The sequence below is a fragment of the Delphinapterus leucas genome, chromosome 19, assembly GCF_059928025.1.
Source record: "Delphinapterus leucas isolate spDelLeu-1000000601 "Yukka" chromosome 19, BTC_Dleu_Yukka2, whole genome shotgun sequence".
NCBI classification, from domain to species: Eukaryota; Metazoa; Chordata; class Mammalia; order Artiodactyla; family Monodontidae; genus Delphinapterus; species Delphinapterus leucas.
In genome coordinates, this window is record NC_143147.1 from 69,042,805 (window position 1) to 69,064,461 (window position 21,657).

At 57.7% G+C, this 21,657-nt stretch overlaps 1 protein-coding gene across 1 annotated transcript in view; it reads right to left on the reverse strand.

Annotated features, from left to right (window-relative positions):
* The window catches only part of AXIN2 (axin 2), a 29,393-nt gene extending 14,123 nt beyond the window's left edge, over positions 1 to 15,270 (reverse strand). Inside the window, exons 1-3 of the mRNA XM_022589822.3 lie at positions 14,519 to 15,270; positions 12,834 to 13,769; positions 3,923 to 4,054 (exon numbers count right to left, since the gene is read on the reverse strand). Of these exons, the coding sequence (XP_022445530.2) occupies positions 3,923 to 4,054; positions 12,834 to 13,648 (947 nt within the window). The 5' untranslated portion in view covers positions 13,649 to 13,769; positions 14,519 to 15,270. The remainder of the gene's footprint in view (positions 1 to 3,922; positions 4,055 to 12,833; positions 13,770 to 14,518) is intronic.
* Positions 15,271 to 21,657: the final 6,387 nt, after the last annotated feature.

The window sequence follows — 21,657 nt, forward strand, 5'->3', positions numbered from 1 at the left end:
CTCAGAGGCCTTGTACGAAGACTCAACTCCCCAGCCATCTGAGACGGGGCTTTCTGCATGGCGGGGAACCAGAAGTCGGCAGCAGGCCCTGGACTCGCCAAGGACAAGGCCCCTCGGCCCAGCTTCTCCCGGGCCTCGTGCAAAGGCCCTGGGACTTCACTGCTTCCCTGGCAAGTGAGACGACTGCTTGTGTCCGATGAACTCCACCTTCTGGAGTCTACTGAAGGCGTCCCGTGACCCCCGCGCCTCCCGCCCCCCGCCCAGCTGTGCCCCTTCCCCAGCCCCCAGCAGGGCAGCCAGCCCCGCCCCCCGGCCTCTGTGCCCACGAGAAACGGCCAGGGCTCCTTTCATGCCTTACGGGGCGCTCCTATTCACTAGCGCCAGGAGGTTTCAAAGGGGTCTGCTGCCCTCTCGTCCTGCTAAGCTTCCCCGACTCGGTTCAGCTCCGCGTCCCCCTCGCACTCCATCGCTCGCTCGGGCTCTGCTCTGTGCCGGGCCCCAAACTGGCCCGGCCGAAGAGGGCTCTAATCCCGGCCCAGGACCCCGGGGGACCTGCCCGACGGGCCAGCCAGCCAGAAAGCACCTCGCCCGGCCCGGCTTTCAGTGCCTGCCAAGCCTGCGGGCCCGCTTGCGCACCATCGGAATGGCTCTTGTGCCGAGACCCCTTTCCCACGCTGATGGGAAACGTGGGCCCGGTGGCACCAACATGCCCACGTGGGGTGTGGCTGCGCCGGCTGCATCCAATAAGCTGCCCTAGAGGCTGGGAGGAGGACCAGAGGCCCCCCAGCGCTGACGTCAGAAGACGGGCTCCAGCACACAAGCCCCAGGTCCCCAGGGACCCTCCCTTGCCCCTTGGGGTCCTGGTTTTCTCATCCCCAGCCCGAGGCAGCTGCGCCGAGGGAAGGGCTGGCCACGCCCTGAGGTTCTGCCACCTGGGACCCGGGGGCACCTGCTGTGCCCCGGAGAAAAAGCTGCCGAACGAGGGATTTGCCCTCTGTCTCGATTACCAACACGGACCCTCCTGGCCCACACGCTGACCCTTGCCGCCCAGGACAGCTAGCTTCTCTGATCCCGGAACGCGGCTTCCCCGGGTGGTGAGGGCCTTAAGCCCACGATCGCTCTAGCTAAAGGCGGGAAGGGCGGGCAAGGGCTCTAAAGTCATCGCTCGATAGAACTGGGGGTTTTTCTTCTGGGCATAAAAGGGGGTTAAAAAAAAGAGGGGAGAAAGCATTACTTACTCCTCCCTCCCCCTCCCCCTTAAAAAAGAAAGCTGTGTGGTCACTAATAAATAAAAACAAAAGAGACTCAAGGTAGCTCAAAGGTCTCATTATCAACTACGGGGCCTCACGTTCACGTGGGGCCGGAGGGAGCAGGCCAAGGGCAGGGGCCTGTCTGGCCCGGATCTGAGCTCTGTCTGTGACGGGAGTAGTTGCGGGAGCGCTGGGCGTTCCTCCCTCCTCTGTAAAAGTCACAAGCGTCGGCCAACCTTTCCGACTGGGTCCTGCGGGGCTCACCCGGGTATGGGGACTACACCCGAGTTATCTCATCCTGAACCCAGAATCGCACGTCCGTGACGGGGAGTCGGAGGCCAGCCAAAAATAACCTCGCAGAAAACTCAACAGAAGCCTCCTCGCCTAAAGGAAACTACATCTGGTGAAGGAGGGTCGCGCGATGCCCTCGTTCAAGTCCAGCTCATTCTTATTTTACACGTGACGCTGACTACCTCATCATCCAGACACTAGTTCAAAGCTAGAGGAATGGTGCTGCTGGAGACAAGCGCACGAGCGAAAAAACGACAGCAGGCAGAAGGGCAGAGAGAAGAAAGGAAAACCGCCGTAAAAAGGGGGTGAGGCACCAATATCTCCAGGAGCAGAAAGCCTTACACAATTTTGAATTCTGTGAGATGATATTACAACGGAGAATGAAAACAGACCTTGGGATTAATTATTTGAATCAAGAAACAAATTATGCCTTGCCTGATACTATTGGATAAACACGAGCGAAAGCACGTTGCTTTAAGGAATACGTCCGCCTGATACTATTGGATAAACACGAGCGAAAGCACGTTGCTTTAAGGAATACGTCCGCCTGATACTATTGGATAAACACAGAGCGAAAGCACGTTGCTTTAAGGAATACGTCCGCCTGATACTATTGGATAAACACAGAGCGAAAGCACGTTGCTTTAAGGAATACGTCCGCCTGATACTATTGGATAAACACGAGCGAAAGCACGTTGCTTTAAGGAATACGTCCGCCTGATACTATTGGATAAACACGAGCGAAAGCACGTTGCTTTAAGGAATACGTCCGCCTGATACTATTGGATAAACACAGAGCGAAAGCACGTTGCTTTAAGGAATACGTCCGCCTGATACTATTGGATAAACACAGAGCGAAAGCACGTTGCTTTAAGGAATACGTCCGCCTGATACTATTGGATAAACACAGAGCAAAAGCACGTTGCTTTAAGGAATACGTCCGCCAAAGGATAATATTTTTCAAGTACAGTAACTTAGAGTTCAGTCGATATGGAAAACTGACCTCTGTGGAAGCCCTCATTCCTTCACTTTGGATGAAAAGTGTGTTCCCTCCCTCCATTTTCACTCCTGCCAAAGGGCTATTCTCTTATTAAACTGGAACTTTTCACCTTAAACATCTCCCTCCTTTTACTAACAGGGGAATCTGAGGTAACACAATAAAAGCCACCAGGAAAATCAACAGTCAAGTCCCAAACCAACCCGTCAACTTTCCTTTCAACTGGTTCCACACCGCAGGCCAAGCAACAGATCACTGGCCAATGGAAACCAGATCATTTCAAACAAACTGGAAGAAGAGCCGGTCCCGTTTTGGGAAGCAAGCTAGAAGGAACAAACTCGACACAAGCGTGCCAGAACTTACAATGGCTCCACGGGCCTGCCTTGCAAAACGGTTCCCCTAGCAGAAGATCCTCCTCCAAAATGTTTGTAGAAAAGCCTCCAAAGACCACTTTTAGAACGGTGGTTCTCAACTGGATGCTGGGAGACGTGCCCTGGGGAGTCTCGCCCAAGCCCAGGCCCTACCTCCTCCGAGCCTCCTGAATCAGAATCTTCAAAGTTGGCAGGAGACGGGGACGCCTGGTCCACCTCCCCACTCCACTCCCACCCACCTGAGACTCACAGAGGATCACTGTTCTCCATCCACAGAGGTCACCACTGCGTGACCTCAAATGACCTCCAACTCAAAGCATGACCCTGCCCCATGGCCTGCTGACCACATCAGACCACCCTGATGGCTTGGATTGCATCCAGAAATGCCAGCCGTCCATCTGCAAAAGAGCTGAGGTCAGAAACTGCTTTGGAGAAAACCCCCAGTTAGGGGCAGAGCCCCAGCTGCAGAGGGAAGACGCCCGCCGACACCTGATGAGCTGAGCGACGGCCGCTTGAGCACATCCGTGAGCGAGCCTGGCACACAGTGTCCTGGAGGGAACCCTGGCTTTCTGACCCCACCTTCACTGAGCCCCCAGACACATAACCTTCCCAGGCCACCCCACCTCCCCACCTGCTGGCTCTGCAGAGGGACACCTGGATTCAAGACCCTCTTCTGCCCACCGGGAAGGCAGGTGAAATGATAACTGGAAGAGGGTCTTTTAAACTCAGGGAATCTGTGGATATTCACCTTAACCTCCTACCTTAGTTTGGCTTTCTTCTGTGAAGGTACCATTCAACCCCCTTCCAAGGCTCTAAGCTTCACTCCACCCAGGCGACCACGGGAGCCTCCTGAGCCAGACCAGGCCCACCCCTGGGGCATACTCCCCTCCCATCCAACAAACGTCCACGCGGACACAGGTGGGATTGGCAAAGCCGGGTGAGGACCCTGCCCCATGGCCTGGCGGGTCACACCGCCAGCCGCGTACGTGGTGGGGAAACCAGAATATACTTACATGCTACTGTCCGTCATGGACATGGAATCGTCGGTCAGCGCATCACTGGATATCTCGCTGTCGTTGGCGCTGGTGGCTGGCGCGAAGATGCAGCCAGAACCCACGTGGTACGGATTCACCGGGTCGCTCCTCCTGAAGGACCACAGCACAGCATCACCGACTCTCACCCAAAACCCAGGGAACCGGGGGGCCCCAGGACAATCCCACAACGTGCTCCAGGCCAGCCTGCTGCCCAGGGCTGGGTGCTCCTCTGGGCAGAAAGCAGGGGCCACAAAGGGGCCTGCTGAGCCGCAGCTCTGCCAGGGGACAGGGGACCCCAGGGGCTCTTACAGAGTTCTCGAGAGACACCTGGAGGGAGGACCCTGCTCTTAGAGGGGAGGCTAGGGAATGACCGACGGGATGGAGTGTCCTCTCTCCCTGCGCCCACCCCCAGGCCTGTACGGGGAAGGAGACAAGAGGACAGCGAAACTTCCACACTCCCCCGCCGGGCTCTGTTAGCGGAGATCTGAGAGGCAAACAACTAGCGGCTGGGCCTGGCGAGTGGACAGACGGACAGATAGGCAAGTTCAGGATGCGGTCTGGGGCTTCCGTCCTGCACCGAGCTGGGCCTCGGCCCACAGCCAGGCTGCCCCCCCAGGGCCGCCGAGGGCCTCCGGACGCAGAGGAGCAGCACAGCGGTTTCCAAGGAAGGTCCAGGCGCTGCTCCGGTGCCTCTGCCCCTGTTCTGCCCCCCCGACCTCCTCCCAGAAACGCCAGTGTGCCGGCCCAGCTGGGCTGCATTCCTCTTGTGTCACCTGCTGTGTCTCCGCGAGGGCCTCAGTGCGGGCGGGAAGGGAGAGGCAGAACCCGCCATGGTCGGTGGGCTGCAGGAAGGGCCCTCGTCTGCAGAGACCCAGGCCTGCTGTGCCGGGGCCACCGAGTCCAAGTAAGGGAACTTACTCCATCAGGCCGCAGCCGCCAGTCTGTAAAGATGGCCTTGGGGTTGGCGGATGAAAGGGGCCCCTGAAAGGTGACGGCACCTCCTGCCCGTGCTCACCGAGCCCCAACCCTTTCGTGAGGTGCACAGCCCCGGTCTCTGGTCCCCTGGCACCTGTGGCTTGGCAGGCAGGTCCCCGTGACGGGGTTTGGGCAGGGGTACCAGAAAGAAGGCATGACGGCGCCCCTGACACACGCCACCTCCTCCGGCCCTCACTGCCCCTGGGCGAGGAGCGCGTGTGCCCGTTTGACAGATGTGCCCGGGTGGCCCCGCAAGCACAGCAGCCCTGGATGTCAGAGCTGGAGGCAGCGGTTGTGGGATGGATTCGTGCAGCTCCCATTCAGCCTCTCTCTCTGCCCCTGTTCAGAGACCAGCCTCGACGTTTCAAAATGCTCTCGCATAAGAGGCAGGATGAGTGACCTGGAAGAGGAAGTCCTGGCCCTGCAGTGTCGGAGGGGGCGGGCCGGGAGGCCGGGTGGCTCCCCGGGACGGTGGGAGCAGATGTGAGGACCAGGGATGGGAGAAGCGGTGGACAGTCCTCCCCAGCCTGGGGCAGGAGGGCGTCAAGCTGGCTGGGTGAGGGGGAGCTGGAGGCTTCCCCAGCGGCACGAGGGGTCTGGGGGGGCCACCAGGCTGCACTGAAGTGGCCATGGGGCAGGCAGGCAGCCGCTGCACAGTTTGGCGGGAGGGAGGGCAGCGGGGCTGGAAAAGGTGGGAGAACAGCTCGGTTGCTGTCCTCAGGGGGCCTATCCTCTAGCTGCAGTGACAAAACAAACAAGAGTGACACTAATTATCCAGCCCAACCCCACCGCCCCGAGATGTTAATGAAGCCCGAGGGCCACCAGGACTTAGGGCTCGCTGTGGGCAGGGCCTGGTTTACTCCCTGCTGCATCCTCCCCCGGCCCACAGCAGGGGCTCGAGGACTGTCTGTTGCCCGATCGTCTTCACGACCCCCCAGGGAGGTAACGGGCCCCAAGCAGGGGCCAAAAGTCTTGTCGGAGGCCACCCGCTGGAGGCCCGGCCGCGTGGAACCCACCTCCGGTCACCTGGAGGAGGTGACGGCAGCAGGGACCCCCGAGGCTGTTGGTCTGAGCTAGGCCGGAACGTCAAGCCAGATTCCAGGAATGTGGCGTGGTGGAGAAGTGACCAGAAAGTGCAAACGAGGAACATGGCGCTTGAACCCATTGACCGCCACGGCCCAGCAACCTTGACCTGTCACCTGGACACTCTGGTCATTGAATACCACGGGCCAGCGACCTTGACCTTGTCACCTGGATACTCTGCTCTCTCCCACCCCGCTCCGCCCCCAGGATTTTCTACGATGATGCAATGAGGCTGGTGAGATCTTCCATGACGTAGAACTGGTCCCCACGTCCTCAGTGTGGGATCTCCAGACACCAGGGCAAGAGAGAGAGGAGGGTGGTGAGAACCAAGGAGAGGCAGTTGGTCTTTCTGGAGAAGAGACGAGATGAGGGACGAATTAGTGAGAACAGTCTCCTAGCCGATAAGGAGGAGGGTGGCTCTGGTGGTATTGCCACTGAAGGTGGGACAAGAGGAAACGGCGTACAAGCCAGAAAGAAGAAATCACTTCTCCACGGCCAGGGCAGCCCCAAGGGGCGGGTGAGCGCAGGTCACGGGGTCGCCCAAGGCTTTAAAATGGCCCAAAGCCCCCAGCTGCCTCAGTGGGCCGCTGCCTCCAAGCGGGACGGAGAAGCTGATGGACTTCAGGAATCAAGTAACAGAAATCAAGAGGCCACGGGCTGGTGCCGGCCTGGCTCCCGGCCAGCTGGGTGACCCCAGGTGTCACAACCTCCGTGGACACAGGGCTCCACTAAAACAGCGTGCAAACACGGCCACCTGCACGGGGTCCGTATGTTCTCCGAAAGGCCCAATGAGGGCACTGTTTACGGGGTTGGCATAGGAACGCTCCAAAACACCACCCGCCAACAAAAACAAGACTTCTTGGGTGACATTGATCATGACAATTACATGTCGTCAGTGCATTTCCATGGTGAAGGCCTGTCCCGTGTATGCGACTACAAGCTCCACGAGGGCAGGGACAGGTCTGTCTTCCCCATCTGGGTCTCCCCAGCTGCAGGTAGCGTGGGGCTCGTGGCAGAAGCTCAAAGCTTTTTCCACTCAGGACCAAGCGGGCTGCTGAGGGGTGTTTTCGCCTAAGGGGCGTAGCATGGAGATCAAAAGAGCCAATATGGCCTTAAACCGCCTTCACACACTCTTTCCATCCCTTCAGGGTTGCTATCTTCGTGGTATTAACACATTAACAGTGCCCCAAGTATGAGGGTTGTAACTCAGCCTCTGCAGGGAGAAAATGACGCAACAGAAACCCCTCCCTCCCCAACAGAAAAAGGCACCTCGCTCAAATCCCAAGTGTGGACAGAATTCTGTGCTCCCGGTCAGACACACGGGTCCCAAAATAAACTCGTCTCCCTCCCTTCCAAAATAGAGGGCTACTGTGTGACCGGTAATTAAAAATGGAATATACTGCTCTTAGCTCAGCTGCCTGCAATAAAGTATTGGGATTTTCCTACCATCATAACAGGACAAGGCAGACGAAGGTGGCAGCCTGTGGGGAGAGACAGAGACTCAATTTTTTAAGAACTCAGAACTTTGTCAAAATCATCACGTAATTTCAAGAAACTGAATTAGAGCTGCTTTCTTGTGATCGCTTTAAAAAAAAAAAAAAAAAAAAAAAAAGGGAAGAAACTCAACCACACTACAGTAATTGTACCCAGATGCTCTGAGTATTTCTTCAGGACTGTTGTGCTCCCAGTTGCTGCAAGGGTTTTAAATTCCTCTGGAGAGTAAAGGCCTATGTACAGATTTTGCACTGGGCATCCATCCACAGACCTGGTTTGCAATTTCAATATGCAAAGGGCTTTCAGCTGTCAGGTAGCAGAGGCTCCTGGGACCTTAAGGGAAGGGAAATGTGGGCTCCTCCTCTGCCCCCCACCACCATTCTTATCTCTTATCTCACTGAGATGCTGCAGGCCCCCGCCTGCTCCCCAGACACCAGGGCAAAGCCCATACAGAGAGCACAATAGACGTGACCTTTGGGACCCCTTTCTGGGTCCCCTCTCACAACAATGCAACTTAAAAAGTATTGGCTTCTAAAGCTGTGTGCTCTTCTTTTCAAAAGCCCTCTGACAGAGGCTTCCCTGGTGGCGCAGTGGTCAAGAGTCCGCCTCCCGATGCAGGGGACACGGGTTCGTGCCCCGGTCCGGGAAGATCCCACATGCCGCGGAGCGGCTGGGCCCGTGAGCCATGGCCGCTGAGCCTGCACGTCCGGAGCCTATGCTCCGCAACGGGAGAGGCCACAACAGTGAGAGGCCCGCGTACCGCAAAAAAAAATTTAAAAAAAAAAAAAGCCCTCTGCCTGGAGCGAGAGAGGCCAGGCACGCAGATGGCATCAGGCAACACCCTTCTGAGAGCAGGCAAACTTCGACAAGCGACAAGCGTGTCCCAGCAAAGCGCCCTCCTCAGAGCCTATCCGCTCGCTGTGGCCCGCTGCTTCCAGCACAGCTTTCCTCTCGCGTCATTTTCTTTGATGATGGAGGCCAAGCTCGATTCCAGTGGCTTCGCATAAGCCGGCCCCATCAGCGAGCGCTCTGGGGTGACAGGAAGTGCTGGGAGCCGGCAGAGGGCCACCAGCTGGGGCCCCCTGACTTTACGTGAGGCCAGAGCAGAGGGTCCAGTGAGAGACAGGTGAGACCGCCCAGGGAAGGACAAGGAGAGCATCCCGACCCCGGCTCCGAACTCCACAGCCCCTCTGCACACGCCTCCATGCTCCAGGTGTTGTGTGTGTCTGTGTGTAGTCTGTGTATGTGTGTGTAGTCTGTGTCTGTAGTCTCTCTGTGTGTGTAGTTTGTATGTATGTGTGTGTGTAGTCTGTGTGTGTGTCTATGACTGTGTGTGTCTGTGTGTATGTGTGTGTAGTCTGTGTGTGCAGTCTGTGTCTGCCTGTGTATAGTCTCTCTGTGTGTGTAGCCTGTGTCGGTGTGTGTAATCTGTGTGTAGTCTGTATGTATGTGTGTGTAGTCTGTGTGTGTGTAGTTTGTATGTACGTGTGTAGTCTGTGTGTGTGTGTCTATGCCTGTGTGTGTGTCTATGCCTGTGTGTGTGTCTATGCCTGTGTGTGTCCCCGTGTGTGTGTTGTATGTGTGTGTGTCTGGGTATAGTCTGTGTGTGTAGTCTGTGTGTATAGTCTCTGTGTGTGTCTGTGTGTAGCCTGTGTGCGTGTGTTGTCTGTGTGTGTCTGTGTGTAGTCTGTGTGTGTAGTCTGTATGTATGTGTGTGTAGTCTGTGTGTGTGTAGTTTGTATGTACGTGTGTAGTCTGTGTGTGTGTGTCTATGCCTGTGTGTGTGTCTATGCCTGTGTGTGTCCCCGTGTGTGTGTTGTATGTGTGTGTGTCTGGGTATAGTCTGTGTGTGTAGTCTGTGTGTATAGTCTCTGTGTGTGTCTGTGTGTAGCCTGTGTGCGTGTGTTGTCTGTGTGTGTCTGTGTGTAGTCTGTGTGTGTCCCCGTGTGTGTTGTCTGTGTGTGCAGTCTGTGTGTGCAGTCTGTGTGTGTCTGTAGTCTGTGTGTGTGTGTATAGTCTCTGTGTGCGTCCGTGTGTAGCCTGTGTGTGTGTGTTGTCTGTGTGTGTCTGTGTGTGTCTGTGTGTAGCCTGTGTGTGTCTGTGTATAGTCTGTGTGTGTGTGTCTCTGTGTGTGTAGTCTGTGTGTGTCTGTGTGTAGTCTGTGTGTCTGTGTGTAGCCTGTGTGTGCGTGTGTCTGTGTGTGTAGTCTGTGTGTGTTGTCTGTGTGTGTGTCTGTAGTCTGTGTGTGTATAGTCTCTGTGTGCATCCGTGTGTAGCCTGTGTGTGTGTGTTGTCTGTGTGTGTCTGTGTCTGTGTGTAGCCTGTGTGTGTGTGTGTCTGTGTGTGTCTGTGTGTAGCCTGTGTGTGTGTGTCTGTGTGTGTCTGTGTGTTGTCTGTGTGTGTCTGTGTGTTGTCTGTGTGTGTCCCCATGTGTGTGTTGTCTGTGTGTGTGTCTGGGTATAGTCTGTGTGCGTAGTCTGTGTGTATAGTCTCTGTGTGTGTGTGTGTAGCCTGTGTGTCTGTGTGTAGCCTGTGTGTGTGTGTGTCTGTGTGTGTCTGTGTGTAGTCTGTGTGTCTCGCCCTGGCTCTGGGTTATTTACAGGGACCATCAGAAGCCCAGGCCTCCTGCTGGACCACTCTCCAACCTGAGCCCCTCCCTCTGAGGACCATGCCTGCTCTTAGGCTCCAACTCTTTACATGAAACCTGACACCACGTCAGTAAGGACACAAACAAGTCATTAAAACGAGGCTGCTCTAAGCGCTCAAGGAAATCAAAGGGATTAAAGACCAGCCATGCCCTTGGCATCCAGCTGCCCAGACCGCTGCTCAGCAGCTGGTGACAGGGACCGACCCCTCGGCAGGGCAGGACTCGGGGCTCCTGGTTCATTCACTGCACCTGGCCTGACAAGTGGCGGGGAGGCGGACTTGACTTGGGGCCGATCCCAGACCGAGCTGCGAACGCGAACGCGCTCAAGTTCCGCAAGCAGAGAAAGCCACGGCGTGGGGAGGGGACATGCTGAAACTTCACAGTGAACACGTGTTACAGCCAAGGCTCACTCTCTGAAAGTGGGACCCGAACCTGCTTGGCGCTTCTCACACAGCCGGCGATGGGCGCTGTTCTGACATTTCCCTTCGCAACGGGCTTTCCTGTTTATTATTTTGGTCCTAATGTTATAGCAACCTGTGACATAAACTGAAGGGAAGGTTGTCCGCTCCCTTTACAGAGGGCACACGGGCTTCAGAAAGACTTCAGCCCAGGTGGTAAGAGGCGGTCCGGGCTGCAACTCGGGTCTCTGAATAACTCGGGGCAGCTCCTAATAATACACCTCAGGCACCCTTGAATACCTCGCATGTTAAAAAAAAATATCGGGGTGTGTCCTAATTTCTCTCTGATGATGCCCAGGTAAGACATGTGCAGTCCAGGTAAGATATGTCGTCTCTTCCCGACAGTGGGAGAAAACACACACACGAATCTAGTATGGAAAGCCCAGAGGCCAGCGAAAGGTGTCATTTGTATATGAACACCCACAGTTCCCAACCAAAAGGCAAGCGCCGACACGCAAAGCACCCCAGGCCCTGCATCCAGGGTCTCCGATGCTCCCAAGGGCCCGCCCCATAAAGCTGAGCCCTAGTGACAGCCCAGCCGGGGTGGGGGGGGGGGGGCGGCTGTGGAAGGGGGAGGGGCTCGCCAAGGCTGGGTCCTACTGTCCACCCGCGAAGGGGAGGGGTCACAGCAGGGTCCCACCTGGGGAGCCTGTCTCGCTCCAAAACCACACGGGGCGCTGTTTACAAAGGTGGTGCTCTGGGCCCTGACACTGGGGGACACAGAAGCCCCACTGTCTGAAGGCTCCCGGAGAAGCTGCCTGACCACAGGCCTTAAGTAGCCTTGGCGACCGCTGCCAACCTGGAGGGCATGGAGGCCAGCGGGGTTTACCCACACGTCCACCTAACAGAACAGGGCAGGGGTGGCAGGTGGCCCCTGACTGCCAGCCACAGAAGCCAGAGCCAGTATCTTCCTCCAAAACAGCCTGAAGCCATAAGCTTAAAGATGCTGAAACAACTCCGTTCACGTGATCCTTGGCTCCCTCGCAAAAGCCAATCCGTTCCCACTTAAGGTGTAGACCAGATGACTGCACGCAGACGGCCGGCTCCCGAGGCTGCAGGCGCGCCCCCTGGTGGACCCAACACAATCCTTCCCTCCCTGCAGGGCCACCCCGAGATCACAGGCTTCCAGGCTCAGACCCCGCTCCTCTGCCCCTCCTGCCTGCCTCGGACCCTACAGAGGGAGGGTAACCTCCAGAGAGACAGCCGCCAGATCGCGTCTGCCTTTCCAAACCCACGGAGCCGGACACAATGGACAGCGAGATAAGCAGCTCCCGGCCAGGCCCTCCCCTGCATGCTGTCCGCAGCAACCTGGGATTGAGAGGCTCATTCTCTTTTTGGACATTTGGAAGGGGAGAGCGAGAAAGAGACAGAAAAACTCATTCTAACAGGAGGTCTGAAGTTGCCTCCAAAGGTCAAGAACCTTGAGACTTGGCCATTCTATAAAGAACCATTTGTCTTTGAAGCCTCGAAGGAGAAGGTACTCTTCCCTTCTCCAGTCTTCTCCGGCCAAGACCTCTTCTCCATCAGCACCAAGGAACGCAATAATCAACTGGGGTCTGATCCTCGGGCCGCAAGCATTGAAAACCCAGAATAATGTATCAGCAGGCTCCAAAGCTAAGGGCCCTGCATTCGGGAAAGTCACAGGGCCTCCCCTCCTTAGGAGGTTTCTTGCAGGGTTAATATCTCATCCCACAAAGAGAATCGCAAGCCCAGCTGTTAAGCCAATCGCTGGCTCTTATCTGAACTTAAAGCTCAATGGATCCCACTTATCCCCACGGTCGGTGGGCACGCACGTTATTTCCTGGGGCTCCGCCACAAGCCAGGTGCCTCCCTGGCCACATCCATCCTACTCCCTATGTCTTAGCTGTGAACAACCCCTTCCCAAACCGGTGCCTGGTAGCTGGTGAGTCATCGGCCTCAAAAGCTGCTGTCCTCTCTCCACACCCCCCCAAGACTGGCCCAGGATGGTAAGTGACCCGCATTAACGCACACTGCCTGCCCCTGTGTGAAGCCAGCACTGGAAGACTACAGGTATTTAGCTGTGTGTGCATCGCTTTCCCACCCCTTTCAACAGCAAAACGCAAGATCGAAGCGTTCGTGGCCAGCGGTCCGAGCTCAGGACAGGCCTCTGTGAGCCTCAGCAGTCCATGCACCCGTCCATGCACCCGTCCATGCACCCTACTTAACTCAAAAACATCTGCAAAGGCCGTCTCACCCTCCACCGAAGGCTCACCTGTGTCCATTCTCCACAGTTTCTGTGGACCTCACACCGACTGTAGCCCTCAGGGTTTTGCTGGACAAGCCGACCACGCTGGGGGACAGTTTGCACTTGAAGTCGGCGCAAGTCCACTCTTCCTCCTCATTCAGCGTGGGGAGGTAGCCACACACGAGCTTCAGGCTCCCCAGCCCCCCGCCGCCCACGCAGGCTGGGTTTTCACCCCCACTCCTCACGTATTCGAGGTATATATCAGAAGTCAGAAACATCTGGTAAGCATTGTCCTCCATCACCGCCTGGATCTCAGTCTGCGCCTGGTCAAACATGACAGAATCGATCTGCTGCTTCTTGATGCCATCTCTGATGTAGGTCTTGGTGGCAGGTTTCAGCTGCTTGGAGACAATGCTGTTGTTCTCGATGTACCTCTTGTAGATCGCTTTGGCTACTCGTAAAGTTTTGGCATCCTTCAGGTTCATCTGCCTGAATCCATTGCAGGCAAACCAGAAGTCTAAGGTATCCACGCATTTCTCCCTCTCCAGGAAAGTCCGGAAGAGATAAGCACCGTCTTGGTCACCCAGCAAGGAGTGCAGGGACTTGGTCCACCTGGTCAGAGGGGAATCCGGAGACGCCCGCCCCTCCGGCTCCCCCAACCCGTCCTCATTCCTTCTGGCATTGGAGGAGACAGGCAGGGGTTTGGCGACCGGGCCCTTTCCCACCCCGGGCTGGCACGGTGGGGTCTCCCCTTCTTCGCCCGGCACTGGGGGCCGCGGGGCATCCTCGCGGAAGCTGCTGCTGGGGTCTGGGAGGCGAGGCACCAACACAGCGCTGCTCATGGCGAGTGAGTTCTTCTCGCTGAGTTGAGGAATTTTTTTTTTCTCCTTCCAGTTCCTCTCAGCAATCAGCGTGGTCTCTCTTTCTCTCTCAAGTCAGCAGGGACTCATCTGAGCCTCCTTTCTGGGAAGAAAAGGAAGGGGGGGGGAGGTAGAGGGAGAGAAGAGGGTATTGATATAATCAAAACCAGATCTACCCAACATCAAAGCAAGAAAGTAAACAGGCTTTTCAACTCCTCAAATTCAAATCAAGCAACCCAGCTATCTGCGAGGTGCTCATCTAAAGTATCAGAGGCTGCTTTTTCAAAGGCGAAATCTGAGCTCCCTGCACGCTTGGGGGGGAGGAGGAAGGAGGAAGGGGCGGGGAAGGGGCGCGGGGAGGGGGCAGCGGGGGCGGAGGGCTCGCGAGGTAGAAGACACCAGCTTCCAAAAACCCACCGGCCCGGGCGCACGCAGGGCGGCCCTCCCCTCCCCTGCCCTCCCCTCACCCCGACAGCATCCACTCCAAAGACGCGCAACCCCGCGCCGCTGGGCTGTGTGCAGGTGAAACCAATTTCGGTAAATTTCCCCACTCGGCTCTCCGCACAGATAACTCGAGCTCCAAACGCGCCCGTCCCCGGCATCTGGTTCCCATTCCCCCCACCCACCCCTTCCCCCTGCGCCCCCCCTCCCACTCCTTAAAAATTCAGAAGAGCCTCGACCGAGGAGGAAAGCCCGCCCAGCACAGGGCGGAACGGGCGCCCGGACTCCCGGCTGCAGCCCCCGCCCCGCAACCCAGATGGAAGCGTTCGCTGCGCCCCCACCTCCCGCCAAGAATCCGGCTCAGTCTACACCTCGGTCTTCCGGGCTCCCCCAAACCAGAAATCCACTCACTCAGACAAGGCTTTGATCTTCCAACTTTGCCAGGGAGCAGAGAAGCCTCACGACCCGTCGCCCCCGCGCCCCCCGCCTCCTGGAGCCGCAAACCCTACAAAACCGGATCAGAGACCATCTCACGCTAACACTGCCTGTGCCAGGAATCCCAGACTCGGCTGACCTCAAGCCTCTTTTTCCCAAAAGCAAAAAGTCTTATCTAACCAGTAAACCAGCCGCTTTCCCCAGCAAGGGGAGGATCAAACTCGGGAGAGGGCAGGGGCGGGGCGGGGGGCGCGACCCCGAACCGGGGGCGGGAACCCTGGGCTCCGGGTGGGCGCGCGTGGCCCCCGTGCGGGGCCTCAGGCCGCCGGTAGCGCCGCGTTCCCCGGGCGGAGAGGAGGTGGGGCGGCCCCGTTACCTGGAAGACCAAGGCGGCCCGAGGCCCGGCTCTCATCTCCGCCGAGCCCCCCCGGCCCGCCCCCCGGCCCCAATCCACCCCGACACGTCCAGAGCCCCGGTGGGCGCTCGCAGCCCCCGAGCCCGGGTCGGAGGCGCCCGCAGGAGAAGCGCGGAAAGCGGCAGCCGGTCCAGCAATGGCGACGCGCGGAGGCTCGGCCTCTCTGCACGAGGGGCCGGGGCGGCCGGGGGCGCGGGGCCGGGCGGCAGGAGAGACGCGGGGGACGCGGGCGCCCCGGGCTCGGGCCGCTCGGGCGCGCAGACTGAGCCTCGGCCGGCGCTCGGGGCCCCTCTGCGCGGACCGGGGCTGGGAGGGGAGGAGAGGAGGGGAGGAGAGAGAGGCGGGAGGGGGCGGGGGGAGGGGAGGGGGCGGGGGGCGCCACCACCCTTTCATCCCACCTCCTAAAGGCACTCCGGCGCACACTCGCACCCAGACTCCCACCCAGCACCGCCCCGGCGCGGCGCCCCCGGGGGAGGGGATCTGCCCCCGCTCCGCCCCCGCCGCAGCCGCCACTCGCACAAGTCTCTCCGCCGGGCCCCCGCCACCCCGGCCGAGCCCCCCAGAGCGCCGGGCGCCGCGCCCGCCGCCCCTCTCCGCGCCCGCCCGGAGCGCGCCCCGAAATAGCCGGCCTGCCCACTTCAAAGGGCCGCCCGGCACATCAAAGCGCGCGGGCCGCCCGCCGCCTCGGCCTCGCACTCACCAGGGGTCCGCGCGCGGGCTCAGCGCCCAGACCTCGCGGGCGCCCTGGGCAGGGCCTCGGCCCCGGCCCCCGGATCGGCTCGCCGCCGCGGCCCCGGGCCCCCCCGGGCCGGTCCCGGCGTCGGGGAACATGGGGGAGTCGCGCGGCCGGGGAGGGAGTGCGGGGAACCCGGCGGCGAGGGAGGGGGCAGAGGCGCGCCCCGCCGCCCCTCTTTCTGCGGAAGATACGAGTGGGCCTCGCCCCCGCCGCGGCCGGCCTCGGCTCCTCCGGCCCCCGCCCGGCCCGGCTTTCGACACGGGCCCCGCTTCCAGCAACCACTCCGGGCACCCAACGTCCTCCGGGCGCTTCCAACAAAAACTGCGCCGTGGATTTCACTGTGCACTTCAAAGGCGCGAGCCGGCGCACGGTCCTGAAAGGGAGGTACGCGCCCGCCGCGCTCCGGGCCGCCCCCGGCGCCCCGGCCGCCCCTCTCCGGGGCCGTCCGGCTCGCGGCCGCCCTCCCGGCCGCCTCTCGGCCGGGCCGGACCCTCTCCCGCGCCCTGCGCCCGCGACGCGGCTGGGCGCGACCTCGCCCCCGGCCCGGGGGGGACCCGGCTCGGAAGCGGCTCGGCCGGGGCCGCGCCTCCGCCCCCACCTTTTACAGCACAGCTTTCGCCGGGGGAGACGGGCGCCTTGGACGCCCGGCGGCCCGGCGATCCATGACTGCGAGGGGTTATTTTTATTTCCCGGCGCTCGGGTGGTTACCGAGTTGCCAGGACCTTATCAAAGCGCAGCCGGCTCCAGCCGACTCCCCCGGGCCGGGCCCGGGCCGCCAGTGATCCCGCCGCGCCAATCACTGCCGCGCTCGGCCGGCCCGCGCCTCCCGCCTTAAAGGGACAGCGCCCCGCGCCCGCCCCGGCCCGGCCCAGCCCGCCCCCGCCCCCTGCCAGGCCCCCGAGGCCACCCGGGCGCTCCCGACCCGAGTTCTGATTCCGCCTTTCAAGTGCTCTGGCTTCCTCCCCCGGCCTGCTCCGTCCTCCCCAGCTCAGGAGAGCAACAGTTTATTCTGGCATCCCGGCCATCGCAAGAACTGCAAGCAGGCAGGTTTTTTTGTTTTGTTTTTTTCTATCATCGAACACTTTTCTACCTCTGTTCAAGTTTCCCTGGGACTTTGGGCTTGGAGTGGCTAGTCCCCGGATGGGATGGCCAAGTGTCACAGGAGGGACGCGGACCTGGACGCAGAAGGCAGGGACGTGCTTGTGCGCTCCTGCCTCCGAGTGTGAGTTAGGGTCAAGGTGCGTAGTTTGTGGATGTGTGAAGATGGGGGTGTGACTCTGCCAGCAGAGGCCTGAGTGCTGGAGAGGGGCCCTGACACCTCGCTGGGAAGCAAGCCTCAGTGTCCTGAAGATTTAACCCCAAATTCCCAACCTGGCCATCAGGACTCTCCCAGCACGTACATTGACCGTCTTTCTGTATCAACTGCATAGGCAACGCTCTCTTGGAAGCATCCCCCCATCCTCCCATACGTTACATATTAAACAGACATGGGATGTCTTTTTTCCCCATCGACTCTCAGTTTTAATGTACTGAAAACTCTTCACCCCACTGCCACCTTTGAATCCTTCCCAACATCCATCCAATAACGTATAGGAGGTACAACCTTCTCACTTAAAGTAATAAGAAAACATACCACAAACCCAGAACATTATTTACTTGTCTGTTGCTATAGAATGATCTCTCATATGATGAGCTAATAATTGATTTTTCCTCCTCTTAAAAAACATAAAGGTGCAGCCCAAATTTGTCCCAGAGGTGAGAGGAAGAGCTTGGCATCCTCAGAGCTGCGGCTTTCAACTCTACTCACTTTTTCTTTATTTACTTCCTTAGTGAACTGAATGGGCGACAAACCCTTTTCAATGCAGAGGTGCCTCGAACCTTCATTAGGCCTTTAGGACTTTAAAACATGCAAGAAGTGTGTTTCTTTGTCTGTTTAGGTTTCCGTAGGAAAAGGGGAAGAGGATGCACCACCCTGTGACCTGCTGGAACATGACAAGCAGCAGGGAAGATGCTCTCCTGGCTGTGACAAGGGACCAGAGTTCTGGAAAGCCACGCTGCCGGACTTGTCAGCTCCTGGGCACCGTGCGGGGGTGGCATCTCCCTCCCCAAGACCCGCCTCTCTGTGTCCATGCTCTGCTCCTTGGCTCACCTCCCCAGGTGGCCAGGCTGGCATAAAGCCAGTGGTCCAGGCTATGAAACACATGGCCACCTTGGGGCAAACCAGGCAGGCCAGTGAGCGGGTGTGGCCAGATGACTCAGCCCTGCCTTGGGACAGCTGCTGGGTGCAAGGAAACTGGAAGCCGGTCCACTTGAGGTCAGCTCCCTCCAACAGCCCAGCCTTTCAGAGTGCTGCACACCCACCCCCTTGGGTGACCCGGGAGAGCCAGGAGCAAAGCTGTCCCTGTGGTTCCCAGGAGTCTTTCAGCCACAGAGGGTGTGATCCTAGGGCCAAAAGTGTATACAGAAGGGGATGAATTGCCATAAAAGCGTCTGCAATATAAACAACAACAGCATGTGTGTGTGTGTGTGTGCATGCACACGCACACACATACACGCACACACGTGCGCACGCAATGTGAGGGAGGGGGGGTTGCAAACTCCAAACGTCCAAAATCAAAATAAACAATGATCAGAAAGTGGAGGCTTTCAAAAAGGAAGTGGAAAGCTGGTCTTCATGGGTGGTTTTCCTCCCCTCCACTGCCCACCCCCCCCAGCCCTAACCATCACAGGCTCAGCTTTAACCCAAGGGCTCGCCTTCTGCTCCCTCGTTAGCCCAGGGCTGTAGTGACAAGAAGGGCGGATGGAGATAGCGCCACAGGAGCAAGGCTGAGTTCAGTTTGGTCCTCTCAGTGATAACCCTTCGGAGAGCCTGGTTTCCAGAACAGGTGCTCGGTCACCTTGGGCCAGTGACTCCCCTCCCCCCAGTTTACCCCTCGCCTGTCCCCTGGTGGTACATTTGCCACCCAGCAGTGGGGCTGGACTGGGGACCCAGAAGCCGGGAGCCCTCTCAAGCCTCCAGGTCTCCGACTACTTGTTGATAACATTTCTGGAGGAGAATCCAAAGGCTTTGCTCATACCCGGCCCCTTTCTCAAGATAGCACAGTTTTCCATTCTCCCCTTCTTCCTGGCAGCCGCGAGGCCACGTGACTTGTTGTAATCCTGCGCGGTTGCCTGGAAACGGCAAAGCAAGGTGATGGATTTCTGCACATGCTCGCTCCCCCCTCCTTTAAAGACAAACCCTACCCAGGATCAACAGCCCACTTGGCCTAAGTGCAGACAAGTTTAATAAAGCAGAGAGTAATTCTTTTCTGCAATTATGTACTGGGCTGAAATCCTAGAATCCTAGAAAACTCAGGGCTCCCTGAGAGGCATCTGGCCAGATCTCCAATCTTTAGTCAGCCCGACAAAAACCCCTCTGGAGGGGAAGTCACACCAGCTGCGACTTCAGAGGAGCTCGGACCCAGGACATCACTCTTTAAGACTCCATGACTTTGTCTTTTATTTCTTTGGAAAAGTGGCACCTTAGACAATGTAGCTTTGTTTGGGGAGGTGGGGGGTGGTGGAGAGACACTCAGGTAGCCTTTCTAGAGACTGCAAGTCACCTAAACGCTCTGAGGCCCTGCCCCGCGTGTTTACCTGTGAAGTGCAGGGAACACCCCTCAAAAGGCTGCTGTGAGGTGAACACACAGCACCATGCTTAACACATCGCAGGTGCTCAGAACCCGGCAGTCATTTCTGTGCAGTCACCCATTTCCTCAATAGCCTGTTAGCTGTTCTGGGAAGAAAATCCCATCTCCGCAGCAAAGATGCCCTCCAGTTAGGAGCCACACTCTGGGCTGGAGGCCTGGAAGCTGAGCAGGGGGGGTCCTGCTGAGGTGACACCCCCCACCCCCTGCTGACTTCCCAGGGGAGAGGGGCAGAGCTGGGTGGCACAGGGGGCTGTGCTGTCTGCCGGCTCTCAAAGGCATCCTATCCAGTACTCCCCCAATATATCAGCATCTTCTAGCCAGGGGAGCCCTTAAAATGTCATTGAACCCAACCCATCATTTAAGAGATGAGGAAAATTAAGCAAAGAGGAGGTGAGATTTCCCCAAGATTTCATGGCCCATTTCCCAGCTGAGCTAGAACCTCCGAGGGCCCGCACTCCTGCTGCACCCTCTTTCCTCCCATCCTATGGTGAGGAGACCCAAGGCAGGGCTGTCTAAGAGGGGGTCCTGAGCATCTTGAGTCTTTGGCTGCCATGGCAGGGCTGATAAATAGAATTTAGCTAACACAACATTGTAAATCAACTATACGCCAATAAAATTTAAAAAAATAAATCGCCAAGTTAAATGATCACAAAAAAAGGTGAAAAAAGTCATCAGCCATCTTAATTACTACAATTATGAAGGTAATCAAATATTCTCAAGTGAGTTAAATAAAGGAAGGTTGCTACTTTAAAGAATAATAATAATAATAATAATTTGGGATGCTTTCCTAAAAGCATCATCACAGGGCTTGAGCTGGAAATTCCGCAGAAGCACATGTCATTCAGCACCTACCAATGAACAGCCTCGACCCCCGGAAGTGGGCTCCCTTCAGCCGGCTCCGGGGGGAGGGGGGTTCCACCAAGTCTTTAATGGTGACAGACGTTTCCACGTGCATCTCAGTGGGGTTGGTGCACCTAAGGGAGAATTGGCTTTTAAAGAGTCTGGGAGGAGGAAAAGAACAGGAAAAGACGGGTTCAGCTTCCTGCCACCCTCTCCCTACTTCCTCCCATTTGGAGAGGGGTGGGGGAGGAGTGGGGATGTCAAGGTGGAGACTTTGAAGCCACAATCGAAAAAGTGAGGTTTCCTTTGGAAATCCCATCCCTAGCAGTACTGGGCGGGGGAAGCATTTTTTTTTGCGGTACGCGGGCCTCTCACTGCTGTGGCCTCTCCCGTTGCGGAGCACAGGCTCCGGACGCGCAGGCTCAGCGACCATGGCTCACGGGCCCAGCCGCTCCGCGGCATGTGGGATCTTCCCGGACCGGGACATGAACCCGCGTCCACTGCATCGGCAGGCGGACTCTCAACCACTGCGCCACCAGGGAAGCCCAAGGGAAGCATATTTTTAATAAAAATGATCGTCTTCAGTCTGTTCAATTTAAAACACAGTTAACCAAAACGATCATTTCAAACTTCCTAATCTGATTTACCTTCAAGTGCTTTTAATACTTATTATAAATGGAGCTACAAACGGCTGGCATCGTTGGTGTCCCACCAGGAATCATTGCGGAGTTTGACTTTCAGGGGTTGGTCTGCGTGCGGAGCAAGAAGAGACCATCAATATTCAAACAAATCCAGAAAGAGGTTCTGATTTCCGCACTTATCTTCTCCAAAGGGTCAAGCACATGCACACACACACAGGTTATTTTCAGAAAAGGAAGTAAAAGACAGATAGGAAAAAAAAATCCCTGAAGTCAGCACTCCAGCTGGCAACATGGGAAACTGCAGATAAATAGGTCTGTGCTCGTAAGCTCTCTCCGCAGACGTTTTTGTTTTCTGCTCCTGAGGTTTCCTCCTGCTCCTTTTCAACCATGTCTGGAAAGTGAAGTTGTGCCACAGGCTTGACATCGGCTCCTTTATTCTTTCACATCAGTGCTTCTTGACTGGTTCTCAGCATCTCTGCCAGCTACGGGTGCCTCCCCGGCTCAAAGGATGGGCCGCGGTGGCCCAGCACGCTTGGCAGGGCCCCAGGCTGCCCCAGAACACCTGGGAGGGTCTGGACTTTGCTCCCTGTGGAATCTTCCCTCTGTCAGGTCTGCGCTGATGCTCTAGCGAGGTCCTCATCCCCTGCCCCCCTGGCATGAAAGCACTGGGAGTAAAAGGTGGCTGACGGACATCTTTCAAGAGGCGTCTGCGTCTACACTTCCTCCCCCTCACGGTCTCCTCCACCCGCAAAAACCCTTGGCAGCCAGGTAGAAGGCGTCCCACGTGAATCACG